General features: G+C 39.1%; 1 protein-coding gene across 2 annotated transcripts in view; it reads left to right on the plus strand.

Moving 5' to 3' along the window:
* The window catches only part of LOC133618811 (adenylate cyclase type 1-like), a 137,223-nt gene that overhangs the window by 99,344 nt on the left and 22,834 nt on the right, over window positions 1-15,045 (plus strand). For both annotated transcript variants that reach the window (XM_061979544.2, XM_061979545.2), the window contains exons 6-9: window positions 1,440-1,598; window positions 4,301-4,442; window positions 8,409-8,564; window positions 11,635-11,832. In XM_061979544.2, coding sequence (XP_061835528.1) covers window positions 1,440-1,598; window positions 4,301-4,442; window positions 8,409-8,564; window positions 11,635-11,832 — 655 coding nt within the window. The remainder of the gene's footprint in view (window positions 1-1,439; window positions 1,599-4,300; window positions 4,443-8,408; window positions 8,565-11,634; window positions 11,833-15,045) is intronic.

The following is a 15,045-nucleotide window of genomic DNA, read 5'->3' on the forward strand; positions in this document are numbered from 1 at the left end:
GTTTTTTACTATAAAATCTAGTTGTTTTAATGTTTTTTTTGTTTGTTTTTTAGTGTTTTAGTGTCTTACTGTATATAGAAAAAAAACAGTACCAAAGTTGATTTTACCGGATTTAACCGTAAAATCTATTGTCAGTTTTACAGTGTACAATTTGATTGTGACGTCTATTTCTGGTCTTGTCACCCCCTCCCGGGCAGAAGGGCAACACGGCAGTGCGGCTTGATCAAAAGAGACGTCGGAGATGCTTTGCTGAACAAATAGTTGCTTTATTACAAGCGAGCGTCATTATACAGGACTGCAGTACCTGGAGGAGGTCAAGTCAAAAGAAATTAGGCACTCCTAACTTGCAGGAGCCGAACCACAGTCTTGTATTCCTTCTTTCTCTGTCTCGGTGTGTGTTAACCTGACCATGTAAGGAGATAGATACCCTATTTTTCGGACTATAAGTCGCAGTTTTTTTCATAGTTTGGCCGGGCTCCAGTGCAACTTATATATGTTTTTTTCCTTCTTTATTATGCATTTTCGGCAGGTGCGACTTATACTCCGGTGCGACTTATACTCCGAAAAATACGGTAGATAGATAGATAAGATAGATAGATAGATAGATAGATAGATAGTACTTTATTGATGGATATGTACGTGTGTAAGTGACTGGGAAGACAACAGATGTATACCATAACTTGACGACATAAGGTTGACGTTTAAGATAAACATGGAGTCTCTCCTCCAGTATAGAGCTATCACTTTTGTATTCTGAAGTCTGAATTTATTGCCTCTTCTCGTGAGAGAGTTAACCCAGTCCACATGCAAATGTCAAACTAAGGCTCCTTAATTTATTATGGACTCAACCATTATTTACTTAAACCCGGTGGTTCGCTTTTTCCAAGTTTAATATAAACATTCATCATTTGTAGAACATAATATGAGTTAATTAATTCACTTAAGTTGATCATTTCTTTTGAAATCATAAGTCAAGCAGATATTTAAGTACAGTATTTATCTTTATTTTAACAAAAAATATTTTTGGAATACACGATAATATAATATTTTGATTTTGATAATATTGAATTTTAAAAGATATGCAATTGCATGCAGTACATGATTTTTAATGTCAAAAGGGAAAGAACAAATATATTTAGTAAAAAACCATTAATCATTTTATTAATGCATATTATTTCCAGGCTCTCGCGGGCCACTTAAAATATTGTAATGATTTGGCCCCCGGGCCTTGAGTTTGACACCTGAGGTATAGACTGCTAGCACACTTAAAATAAGCAGCCATTGATGTCTAAATAGCTGGCAACACAAGTGAATAGTTGGTGTCTTGTCTACAGCAGCTATACAAGCTCAACACTGACTACTCTAAACTACTCTTAATTTCTATAGTGTAAAGTCATATCCAGTCTCCCTCCATCAAGTGTGTTGTACCAACCCTTCAGGTCAGTAGCAGAGGCCACAGAAGTCAACCTGAACATGCGTGTGGGCCTCCATACAGGCCGGGTGCTGTGTGGCGTGCTGGGCCTCAGGAAATGGCAGTACGACGTGTGGTCCAATGACGTGACTCTCGCCAACGTGATGGAGGCTGGCGGTCTACCTGGGTCAGTACGAGTTGTGTCACGCTAAATGCTGTTGTGTGAAAAATGGTTGCCCAGAGAAGAGTACGGCACATATTCTCTAGGAGGCGCATTTGAAGGTTATCTGAGGTTTGGTGGGGGAGGCTGAGATGAATGAACCAGCAGGGTAGTCCTGATCCTGAATGTATTTCTTAGCTTGTTGAAAATCTTTTTTTTTTGGTGCCATAAATTCATTTAATTACTTCCCTTTAATAATGTATTACATTATTGATTCATTCAGTCTCTTTAATGGGTGACTTTGACAGTCATTTAATTTGTGTCAAATTATGTTATTGGCTTTTTAAAGTCGCCTCTCAATGCACTACAGCAGTGGTGTACAAAGTGAATGAAAAACTGAATTAATTTATTATTAATGACGCACCGTTTTTTTCGGACTATAAGGCGCACTTAAAATGCTTTCATTTTCTCAAAACTCGACTGCGCCTTTTAACCCGGTGTGCCTAATGTACGGAATAATTCTGGTTTTGCTTACCGACCTCGAAGCTATTTTATTTGGTACATGGTGTAATGATAAGTGTGACCTGTAGATGGCAGTCACACATAAGAGATACGTGTAGAGTGCAATAGGATTCAAGTAAACAACACCAACATTACATACGGCGCTCCAAAATCTATCAAAATGTTTTAGTACGACTTTGGTAAGCTATGAAGCCGCACCGCTTGATGGATTGTACTGTGCTTCAACATAGGAGTATTATTATGGTGTGTATAAGGTAAGACATATTATCTGGCGTTTTGTTTCGCAATATAATGCAAACGCAACTTTTCTTACCTTCTGGTACCTGCTAATGTGTATTTGGGATCTGCATAAGTCCTGAAAATTTGCACGCGTCCGCCTTTGTAGTCCATGCTGACACCGTAGTCGATAAGCTTCTTCTTTTTCTCTACCTTCTTGTTATGGGACATTCATCCTCCGCTGTTGCCATTTCTAATATAAAGTAGTGTAAAGTTCTTACTTATATCTGCCATGAAAGTGCTAAAACATACCGGCGTAGTGAGTTTACATAACGGTCGGACAGTTTTTCATGGGACACATTTCCGGCGGATAAGGAGATGCTGCTCCGTTATTTATTGAAGTAAAGTCTGAATGTCATTAAAACAGTTAGCTCCATCTTTTGACACTTCTTCCACTCCCGTCCTTGCACGCTACACCGCTACAACAAAGATGACGGGGAAAAGACGCTGTCGAAGGTGAGCCACGTAAATAAGACCGCCCACAAAACAGCGCATCCTGAAGCGACTGTCAGAAAGCGACATAAAGATGATCTGTAAAACATCATCTATGCAACATTTTGACCAATTATATTATATTATCGATCCAATACCAAGTACTTACAGGGTCATACATTGGTCATAATTTAAGTTCTCATGTGTCCTTTATTTTTTTTGGAAGTAACCAAAACACTGCCGATTGCGGATGGACATTAGCCGCTAGCTAGCTAGCCATGTTTTAAAGCACCTCTTCCTGAGGGTGTTTCAGTGTTATAACTTCACCTTTATTGTCAATTTTGAAGCCAAAATGCGTCCGTTCTCCCTTTTCTGTCTACACAATGTGTCTGCTTGTAAGTACTCCGTGATTGTGCGCTGCCAAACATGCTCCTCTGCTTGTAAAACCAGCAATGTCACGGGGGGCCGGTACTTTTCAGAGGCGGTATAGTACCGGAAATTATTCATTAGTATCACGGTACTATATTAATACCGGTATACCGTACAATCCTAGTATAGACTGCAATATGACTCAAGTAAACAACCCCAACATTTTATATGTTCCATTGAAAATATAGAACATTACACACGGCGCTCAAACATCCATCAAAATGTTTTATACGACATCGGTAAGCTATGAAGCCGCACCGCTTGATGGATTGTACTGTGCTTCAACATACGAGTATTATTATGGTGTGTGTATAAGGTAAGACATATTATCTGGCGTTTTCTTTATGCACATTATGCAAAAGCAACTTTTCTTACCTTCTGGTACCTGCTGATCTGTATTTGGGATCTGCATAAGTCCTGAAAAATAGTAGTATCGACTAGATACACTCTTGTAGTTGGTATCATTACAGTGGATGTCAGGTGTAGATCCACCCATGGCGTTTGTTTCCATTGTGACGCAGGTGAGCTATTGTATCCTCCTACGGTGTGTAGTGAAGCATGTTTAGCTATTCCTCGTCCTGCAGGGATGATACTTGTAAGAAACGTACTTTATTTGACGCCATGGAGGCGAGGATTAGTGATTTAGAAGTAGCTAAAACACTGCCGACTACGGATGGACGTTAGCCGCTAACTAGCAAGCCATGTTTTAAAGCACCTTTTCCTGAGGGCGTTTCAGTGTTATAGCTTCACCTTTATCGTTAGTTTTTAAGCCAAAATGCGTCCATTCTCCCTTTTCTGTCTACACACTGTGTCTGCTTGTAAGTACTCTGTGATTGTGCACTGCCGAACATGCTCCTCTACTCATAAAACAATGTCACGACGTGACGACGCGCCGTCATGCCTGTAAAAAAAAAAATATGGTGAACCGGTACTTTTCAAACAGAGTATAGTATCAATTTTGATCCATTAGTACCGCGATACTATACTGGTACCGGTATACCGTACAACCCTACCAAGAAATATGTATTATATCTCATTTGTATTCAGATTTGTTGTGCTATGTTCCCCAGAAAAGTCCACATCACCAGATCTACACTAGAGTGCCTGAATGGAGACTACGAGGTGGAGCCAGGAAACGGCCACGAGCGCCACGCCTTCCTCCAAAAACACGAGATTGAAACTTTCTTCATAGTGCCATCACACCGGCGGAAGGTAGGGCATTTTGATTCCTATTCACGATGTGCTCCTCGTGTCAATTACCCTGGGGAATGATTACCATGACACTTTCAGATGTGTTCTTTATTAGGCCGTGGCCCACAGTGAACCCTTAATACCTTGAGGGTGTACTGTGCACAGATAATCCATCTGGACGTGGAAAGTCAGACTTGGCTCGATCGAGAGGGAGGCTAATCTTCGCCCGGTTGCTTTTCCTGAACTAGAATCTTGCAGCACCAAAAAAAGCACCCTTGGAGTGAAAAGATAGTACGGACTGAAGCATCAAGCGTGATATAATGGCGCTCTCGCACATTTGATGTCGAGATGATGTCACTTCCAGGCTGTAATGGATTCAAGTGAGGCTGCAAAGAGGGAGAGCGAGGGGGGGAAGGGGGGACTGCCTGTGGCATCTTTCATCACAGATTTGCAGAGTTCAGCATGCATACAAATAGATGCAAGTGTGTGGCAAAAGCATCAACAAGCTGCTTATTTTCATCAGGCCTCTCTCTTATGTTCTCCCCTAGTGGCAGAAATGTGAAGATCTTTGACGACAAGTCTTGCAGGAAGGAGGTCATTTAAGTCTCGGCAGAATGAACAATACGATTAGCATTGCTGTTTCCGACCGTATTCGCCGCGATTGGTGTTTTTGTCGCCAAAATGGTATTCGTGTCGGTAAAAACACACACAATGGAATCACACGAACGCCATCTTGCACTGACGTCATGGCGCTGTGACGCAGTGGTGTCCAAAGTGCGGCCCGTGGGCCATTTGTGGTCCGCAGCTTGTTTTAAATAAAGACGACCTCTATTACAACATTACACATGAAAAAAAATTAAATTGCCCCAATCCCCCCACATACCCCCACAAAAAATGGGATCTGAAAACAAAATGGCCGACAACCTTTTACTGTCCATAATCTTTGATGATTTCCCTGCATCCTGTCATGATGAACATGTGTACACATTTCTTGCAAGATATGATACGCTTTTGGGTGTGCTAAAGCCCTAAAAAAGGTTTTAGTTTGCAGTATAATGATAATATTAGTATACCGTATTTTCTGGACCATAAGGCGCAATGCCGATGAGCAGGTCTATTTTCATACACAAGGCGCACTGGATTATAAGGTGCATTAAAGGGGTCATATTATGATTATTTTTTAAATGTAAAACACTTCCTTGTGGTCTACATCAGTGTTTTTCAACCACTGTGCCGCGGCACACTAGTGTGCCGTGAGATACAGTCTGGTGTGCCGTGGGAGATTATCTAATTTCACCTATTTGGGTTAAAAATATTTTTTGCAAACCAGTAATTATAGACTGCAATTTATATGTTGTTGTTGAGTGTCGGTGCTGTCTAGAGCTCGGCAGAGTAACCGTGTAATACTCTTCCATATCAGTAGGTGGCAGCCGGTAGCTAATTGCTTTGTAGATGTCGGAAACAGCGGTAGGCAGCATGCAGGTAAAAAGGTATCTAATGCTTAAACCAAAAATAAACAAAAGGTGAGTGCCCCCTAAGAAAAGGCATTGAAGATGAGGGAAGGCTATGCAGAACGAAACTACAGCTGAACTGGTAAACAAAAACAGAATGCTGGACGACAGCAAAGACTTACTGTGGAGCAAAGACGGTGTCCACAATGTACATCCGAACATGACATGACAATCAACAATGTCCCCACAAAGAAGGAAAAAAAACCTGAAATATTCTTGATTGCTAAAACAAAGTTTATGCGGGAAATATCGCTCAAAGGAAGATATGAAACCGCTACAGGAAAATACCAAAAAAAGAGAAAAAGCCACCAAAATAGGAGCGCAAGAAAAGAACTAAAACACTACACACAGGAAAACAGCAAAAAACTCAAAATAAGTCAGGGCGTGATGTGACAGGTGGTGACAGTACACCTACTTTGAGACAAGAGCTACAGTGATGCATGCTTGGTTATGCTTTAAAGTCATATCCAACAATTGCGATGACGACATTTTACTGTCAACTGAGTTTCGTTTTTTAATGATTTCTGCTGGTGGTGTGCCTCCGCATTTTTTCAATGCAAAAAATGTGCCTTGGCTCTAAAAAGGTTGAAAAACACTGATCTACATAACATGTAATGGTGGTTCTTTGGTCAAAATGTTGCATGGATGATGTTTTACCGATCATCTTCAAGTCGCTTTCTGACAGTCGCTTCAGGATGCGCCGTTTTGTGGGCGGTCTTATTTACGTGGCTCACCTTCGACAGCATCTTCTCCCCGTCATCTTTGTTGTAGCGGTGTAGCGTGCAAGGATGGGGGTGGAAGAAGTGTCAAAAGATGGAGCTAACTGTTTTAATGACATTCAGACTTTACTTCAATCAATAACGGAGCAGCATCTCCTCATCCGTGGCTCACTAGTGCAACAACAACGCCGGAAATGTGTCCCATGAAAAACCGTCCAACCGGAACTCTCTAATAACTAAAGTTCCGTGGGTGAATTATGTAAACTCACTACACCGGTAGTTTTTAGAGCTTCCATAGCGAGATATAAGTTAGAACTTTACACTACTTTATATTAGAAATGGCAACAGCGGAGGATGAATGTCCCATAACAAGAAGATAGAGAAAAAGAAGCTTATCGACTATGGCATCGCACGGACTACAGTGGCGCAAATTTTCAGGACAACATATGAACATGGCTCTTCTTTTACTTACCAGAAGGTAAGAAAAGTTGGTTTTGCATAATATTGTGAAACAAAACGCCAGCTAATATGTCTGCTAATTGTTGCCATTTTGCGGTCCTTACACACACACCATAGTAATACTTGTATCTCTGACTACGGTAGCCATAATGGGCCGACAATCTATCTAAACTAAAACATTTTGACAGATTTTTGAGCGCCGTGTGTAACGTTCTTTATTTTCAATGGAACATTTAAAGATTTGGTGTTGTTTACTGGCAATGTACCCCGCCTTCCGCCCGATTGTAGCTGAGATAGGTTCCAGCGCCCCCCCGCGACCCCGAAGGGATTAAGCTGTAGAAAATGGATGGATGGATGGACGTATCTCTTATGTGTGACTACCATCTACTGGTCACACTTATCATTACACCATTTACCAAATAAAATTGCTTTAAGGTCGATAAGCACAACCAGAATTATTCCGTACATAAGGCGCACCGTCGATTTTTGAGAAAATGAAAGTGCCTTATTGTCCGAAAAATACGGTAATTGCTTGATATTAAATGTTATTGAATTGAATCATTACAGGTCGTTCAAAACTCTTTTGATGCAACTTTTGAATTAGACTTTGTTTAATTTGGGCGGGTGTACCTTATGAAGTGTCCAGTGATATAGTGAATGAGTGACTAAGTTATTATTATATGTTCATTTTGTACAATATGGATTATTTAATTTTTATTTATTTTTTGCACAATCACGACCACCAGACAAACTTGGTTGGAAATAGAAATGTTGATCTTGGTTATTGTACATTATGAATATGTGAGTTTCAATTGAAAGCAGGCCTTGTCGGTCAATGTAGATGATATTATGCATTGGTATATCCTGGTATCTTTTTGAATGTACTTACTTACCAGTACTTTTCTCACTAGGATTTTGTAAAGCAGGTCCACTATTATAATGTCATGCAAAATAAGGTGCTGCTCAGGTACAATCAGTCAAGTTAATGGAATGATATGGATGGAGTGTAACCTTGCAATAATCTCTTTTACTTAGCTCACAAAGCTTCTTGAATGAGAAACGAAGTCCTGAAACCATTAATGTGACCTATGGGATTGACCCACTTTGTTCTATAGACTCTCTGGTTAAAGTCTAATCCTGGTAATGATAATTGCATGATGATAATGATAAAGTGCGCACACACACACACACAGACACACACACACACTTGCTATGCAATGGCCCTTTACATAATATCTATTACAGTTTGGTTTATCATGACTTAATCCCTGTTTCCATCTTTTTTCATTTGGCCACAGATATTCCCGGGATTAATTCTTTCAGATATCAAGCCCGCCAAAAAGATGAAGTTCAAAACGGTGTGCTACTTACTGGTGCAGCTCATGCACTGCAGGAAGATGTTCAAGGCAGAGATTCCCTTCTCCAATGTCATGAACTGCGAGGACGGCGATAAGGTAACCATTTTTTAATAGTTGATGTGTGTGTTGCCACTTAGTAAACTTTTTTTGTCTTATATCCTGAAATCATTTTTAAAGGAGCCATATGTAGGAATCTACACGGTCAAAATTCTGTTTTTGAGGTATTAGGGCAGGGGTCGGCAACCCAAAATGTTGAAAGAGCCACATTGGACCAAAAATACAAAATAAAAATCTGTCTGGAGCCGCAAAAAATTAAAACTCTTATATATGTTATATAATGAAGACAACACATGATATAAGTGTCTATGTTAGTTATATTAGCCTACTATCAAAATGACTATATGTCGCAGGCTGACACAAATCTTCATTGACTGAAATGTTGAAATGTAATATTTATTCTACCCATTATTACAACATTGGAAAACATTAGAACAACACAGGCATCTCAGAAGGAGAGATAACTCCTCTAAATGACTGGCTTAGAATGGCCAAAGGTATAGATGTGTGTGTCCAAGTTAAGGCTGTCTTCTTTTAATAGATTTATTACAATCTTTGGCAAGCTAGGTAATGTTTGCTGCGGTTTGGAACAACATGGCACACAAACAACTATCTGAAATGCAGCCAATATACAAATATTGTGTCATGAAACATGCAAATATAAATTAAATACACAGAGGACAATAGTAAACGAAATTAAATGAGCTCAAATATACCTACAAACGAGGCATAATGATGCAATACGTACATAAAGCTAGCCTAAATAGCATGTTAGCATCGATTAGCTTGCAGTCATGCACTGACCAAATATGTCTGATTAGCACTCCACACAAGTCAATAACATTAAGAAAATTCATATTTGTGCATTCACGCACAGTATAAAACGTTTTGTGGACAAAATGAGACAAAGATTGAGTGGCATAAAATATGTCTTTCTCTGGCATTGTTGAAGAAATACATGTAAACAAACTACAGTGACTTCAAGGACCGCCAGAATTAGTAGGACAAAACGGTGCTCGCCAAATACTCTCATTAGAGAATCATGTTTAATATAAACAGTGGGATTTCTAACAATTAGGGAGGTTTGTGTCATGTTGTCCTCCGACAAAAACCCTATTAAAACAAAAATATATTTTTTCCCCCATTGTTTTCTATATTCATACGCATGCGGCCTTCGAGCCGCAGGTTGCAGACCCCCATATTAGGGGGTGATTTCAACTGTATTATGTTCCCTTAAGGGGGGCTCACTGTGCCGCACTTAAAATAAAATGTTTGGTGGACAAAATGAGACAAAGAATGAGTGGCATAAAATATGTAATTCTCTGGCATCGTTGAAGAAATACATGTAAACAAACTACAGTGAGTTCAAGGACCACCAAAATTAGTAGGACAAAACGGTGCTCGCCAAATACTCTCATCAGAGAATCATGTTTAATACAAACAGTGGGATTTCTAACAAATATGGAGGTTTGTGTCATGTTGTCCTCCGACAAAAACCCTATTAAAACAAAAATATATTTGTTCCCAAATTGTTTTTTATTTTCATACACATGAGGCTCTCCAGCCGCAGGTTGCAGACCGCCGTATTAGGGTGTGATTTCAACTGTATTATGTTCCCTTAAGGGGGGCTGACTGTGCCGCACTCAAAATAAAACATTTGGTGGACAAAATCAGACAAAGAATGAGTGGCATAAAATATGTATTTCTCTGGCATCGTTGAAGAAATACATGTAAACAAACTACAGTGAGTTCAAGGACCGCCAAAATTAGTAGGACAAAACGGTGCTCGCCAAATACTCTCATCAGAGAATCATGTTTAATACAAACAGTGGGATTTCTAACAAATATGGAGGTTTGTGTCATGTTGTCCTCCGACAAAAACCCTATTAAAACAAAAATATATTTGTTCCCAAATTGTTTTTTATTTTCATACACATGAGGCTCTCCAGCCGCAGGTTGCAGACCGCCGTATTAGGGTGTGATTTCAACTGTATTATGTTCCCTTAAGGGGGGCTGACTGTGCCGCACTCAAAATAAAACATTTGGTGGACAAAATCAGACAAAGAATGAGTGGCATAAAATATGTATTTCTCTGGCATCGATGAAGAAATACTTGTAAACAAACTACAGTGAGTTCAAGGACCGCCAAAATTAGTAGGACAAAACGGTGCTCGCCAAATACTCTCATCAGAGAATCATGTTTAATACAAACAGTGGGATTTCTAACAAATATGGAGGTTTGTGTCATGTTGTCCTCCGACAAAAACCCTATTAAAACAAAAATATATTTGTTCCCAAATTGTTTTTTATTTTCATACACATGAGGCTCTCCAGCCGCAGGTTGCAGACCGCCGTATTAGGGTGTGATTTCAACTGTATTATGTTCCCTTAAGGGGGGCTGACTGTGCCGCACTCAAAATAAAACATTTGGTGGACAAAATCAGACAAAGAATGAGTGGCATAAAATATGTATTTCTCTGGCATCGTTGAAGAAATACATGTAAACAAACTACAGTGAGTTCAAGGACCGCCAAAATTAGTAGGACAAAACGGTGCTCGCCAAATACTGTCATCAGAGAATCATGTTTAATATAGACAGTGGGATTTCTAACAAATATGGAGGTTTGTGTCATGTTGTCCTCCGACAAAAACCCAATTTAAACAAAAATATATTTGTTCCCTCATTGTTTTCTATTTTCATACACATGCGGCTCTCGAGCCGCAGGTTGCAGACCCCCGTATTAGAGGGTGATTTCAACTGTATTATGTTCCCTTTAGGGGGCTGACTGTGTCGCACTTAAAAACAAAACAAAAAAACATCCTCTAAAAAAAAGTAAATACAAATGTGTATTTGAAAGTAGTTTGTGTGTGGAGACAATAGGATGGAGAGAGAAGTAAGGGGTTGTGCTCCAGTGGGCAGTATTTAGCAAGGCTCTTCTGTGTGGCTGCCAAAGACACTTAGTCTCAGCAGGGTGCGTTCCCTAATGAAGTTAAATGTGACGGCAATGTCGTCATTTGAAAGTATAATCAGCACGCCTGTTCACGTTGTTGACGCTCCTCCAGCCGTGGTTTTAATATGATAACACTTCTTCATCCCCTCCTCACACAGCGAAGGGCCATGAGGACGGCGCCCCAAAAGCTGAGGAGTCGCACCAACGCCAACCAGGCTAACGTGATCCAGAGCAGCCCCAGAACGCGGGTCAACCGCTACATCGGGCGCCTGATCGAGGCCCGTCAGACCGAGTCCGACACGGCCGCCCTTAACTTCCTCACGCTCATGTACAAGTGCTCGGAGCGCGAGCAGAGGGTGAGCAATGTCCTCCTTTTGTGCGCAAAATGCTACGGAAGACATGCTAGCATACGCGTAGTACGGATAGCCTCAAAATTTTAGACTCAGAATTGAGGACATATTACTACAAGTGTTCTGAAGCTTTAAAGTTGTATGACCATAGAATGAATAGTCACTGAGGTACTCTATGTGCAATTATCTGTTAGCCGCCACTAAGGTGGTTTGGTTAATGTTTTTCAACCAATCTTGCTAAAATATTATACACTGAAACTATGTGCCAAGTTTAGACTGACCATACGTCCTCTTTTCCCCGGACATGTCCTCTTTTGCGGGGCTGTCCGGGCGGAGTTTCTTAAATGCCTCAAATGTCCGGCATTTTGAGTTAGGGTTGCGTGTATTTTCAATGTACGTTCAGGGTTAAGAAGGGGTTAAAAACAAAACAAATTGTGAAGGTGTGCACACGCAGCAGCATTCGTGAGGGAGGGGCAGAGACAGAGAGAGCGAGAGAGTTATGATAAACGCGCATGCGTCGCCAGGCTTTGTTTTTTATCCATTAATTTATCAGATTTAATTTTTTATTATCTATAGCAGGGGTGTCAAAAGTTTGCGGCCCACAGCTAACATTCTAAAAATACTATTAAAATAAACAAAAACATAACAAAAGTGAAATAAGAAAGCTTAAAGGTGAAATGTAATTTAGAAAAAGTTGCAATGTTGACTAATAAAACAAAGCTGTTTTTTTTTTCTTTCAAACTGTCATTGCTCAAAACATAATATTGAATCAAAATCAATGTTATTATGAATTATTGACCTATCCAAGGTTCCGATTACTCCACATCAAATATTCCACTTTGAAAAATATTTTTGGTGGAAGATTTTGCATATTTTGTGTGTTTGCCATTAAAAACATAGTTTTGTTTGACAAAAAAGGGCGGAAAACAAAAAACAAAAAAACAACATAAAAAAAAACTAAAACATTTTGAAATGAGGGATAGATCTGAAGTTGATGTAGACTCCAGAGATTTAAGCGTTAAATATAAAATGTATGTATGACCTTGCACACCATTATCATAATTTCATGACCGAAGCAAAACACTTTTTACACTTTTGTACTGAAAAAAATACACCTACAACTTATTAAATAAAAACATTAGTTCAGATCCGTGAAGGAAAAGAAGAAAGTGAATGAATGTTTATAACTGAATACTAGGGCTGTGAATCTTTGGGTGTCCCACGATTCGATTCCATATCGATTCTTGGGGTCACGATTCGATTCAAAATCTTTTTTTTTTTTTCAATTCAACACGATTCTCGATTCAAAAACGATTTTTTTCCCGATTCAAAAGGATTCTCTATTCATTCAATACATAGAATTTCAGCAGGATCTACCCCAGTCTGCTGACATGCAAGCAGAGTAGTAGATTTTTGTAAATAGCTTTTATAATTGTAAAGGACAATGTTTTATCAACTGATTGCAATAATGTCAATTTGTTTTAACTATTAAATGAACAAAAAATATGACTTATTTTATCTTTGTGAAAATATTGGACACAGTGTGTTGTCAAGCTTATGAGATGCGATGCAAGTGTAAGCCACTGTGACACTATTGTTCTTTTTTTTAATAAATGTCTAATGATAATGTCAATGAGGGATTTTTAATCACCGCTGTGTTGAAATTGTAACTAATATTGATACTGTTGTTGATAATATTCATTTTTGTTTCGCTACTTTTGGTTGTTCTGTGTCGTGTTTGTGTCTCCTCTCAATTGCTCTGTTTATTGCTGTTCTGAGTGTTGCCGGGTTTGGTTTTGGAATTGGATTGCATTGTTATGGTATTGCTGTGTATTGTTTTGTTGGATTGATTAATTAAAAAAAATAAATAAAAATGTTTTTAACTAATTTAAAAAATTAAAATAAATCGATTTTTAAAAAATGAGAATCGATTCTGAATCGCACAACGTGAGAATCGCGATTCGAATTCGAATCTATTTTTTCCCCACACCCCTACTGAATACATTTACATATGTATACAAATTTGTTTTCTTTTTTTATTATTTTTTTTAATGAAATAAGTAACATTTATGACAACCTTTTTCCAAAACACAATATAGAATGTGAGATATAAGAGGATAATGCATATGTTTATAATTTTTTTTCAAAACGCTTACAAAAAAGTGGGACCCCAAAAATTTACTGTGGGACCCCATTTTGAAAATTCCTAGCGCCAACACTGCTGTCAACAGAGGAGAAAAAATGCTTTATTTAAATAAATATATTATTAATAAAGCAAGTTTGAGTATCATTGGCAAATTTTCACCTAGTCCAGGCCTTGGCGTGCTGCCCGCCTTGGCCCGCATATATGTGTCCTCTTTTTGGGATTTCAGAATATGGTCAGCCTAGCCAAGTTTAATCATGATATTTTAAAACTACATTAAGAAATTGTCACATTACCTGATTTCATTTCCTGAAAACGAGATCAGAGCCGCCATTTTTTGCTTAGCTTTTGGTTATGTGGCAAATTGCCTCAAAGCTTTTGTACCTGCGATGGTGGCCATGTTTTTTTTAATGTCGCTTGCTCACATTTTGTACCCATGTTGTCGGTCCAAATATTTAAAAATACATACAGAAATTGTCACATGTATTTCAGTCCATGAGTTTTGTAAGAATTGGACAAATGAATGTTGATCGTGCAATCTGATGCCTCGTTGGCGCTAACTTTCCAATGTTTTTTAACCATTTTGTCCCACCCTTTTATGGCTTTCAGCTTGGTAATGACGTAACTACGCCCCCTACGTAACAAGTGCACGCGTATTAGCTTTGTGCGGTAGCTAAAGATAGCGGTTTGGATAGCTAACGTTAGCTATCACTGAATGTAAAGTAACGTGCCCATTACGTCCAACCTGAGCTACTGGTCACTCGACAGGCATTAAAAAATAGACGTGACCGATCATCAATCTTCAAAACCGACAGGCAGAAACACTTATTTCAACACACGCTCTACCAAATACTTGCTATCAAGAGTGTAAAGACGAACTGCAAAATAAGGGTCTCAGAAAACCAGTGCGCACAAGCTAGCGAGCTACGGAGTTAGCCTCCAATGTATTTCTTGTAAAGGGTATAAAAATGCGTATGGAAGCTGGACAAGTAAAAAGCTAAAAACCAACAATTTTCATGTGGTATTGGAAGGAGAGGAGGACTTTTTACCTCTCCACAAAGTAAATTTCAAGTTGT

Source organism: Nerophis lumbriciformis, linkage group LG19, assembly GCF_033978685.3.
Source record: "Nerophis lumbriciformis linkage group LG19, RoL_Nlum_v2.1, whole genome shotgun sequence".
Taxonomy (NCBI): domain Eukaryota; kingdom Metazoa; phylum Chordata; class Actinopteri; order Syngnathiformes; family Syngnathidae; genus Nerophis; species Nerophis lumbriciformis.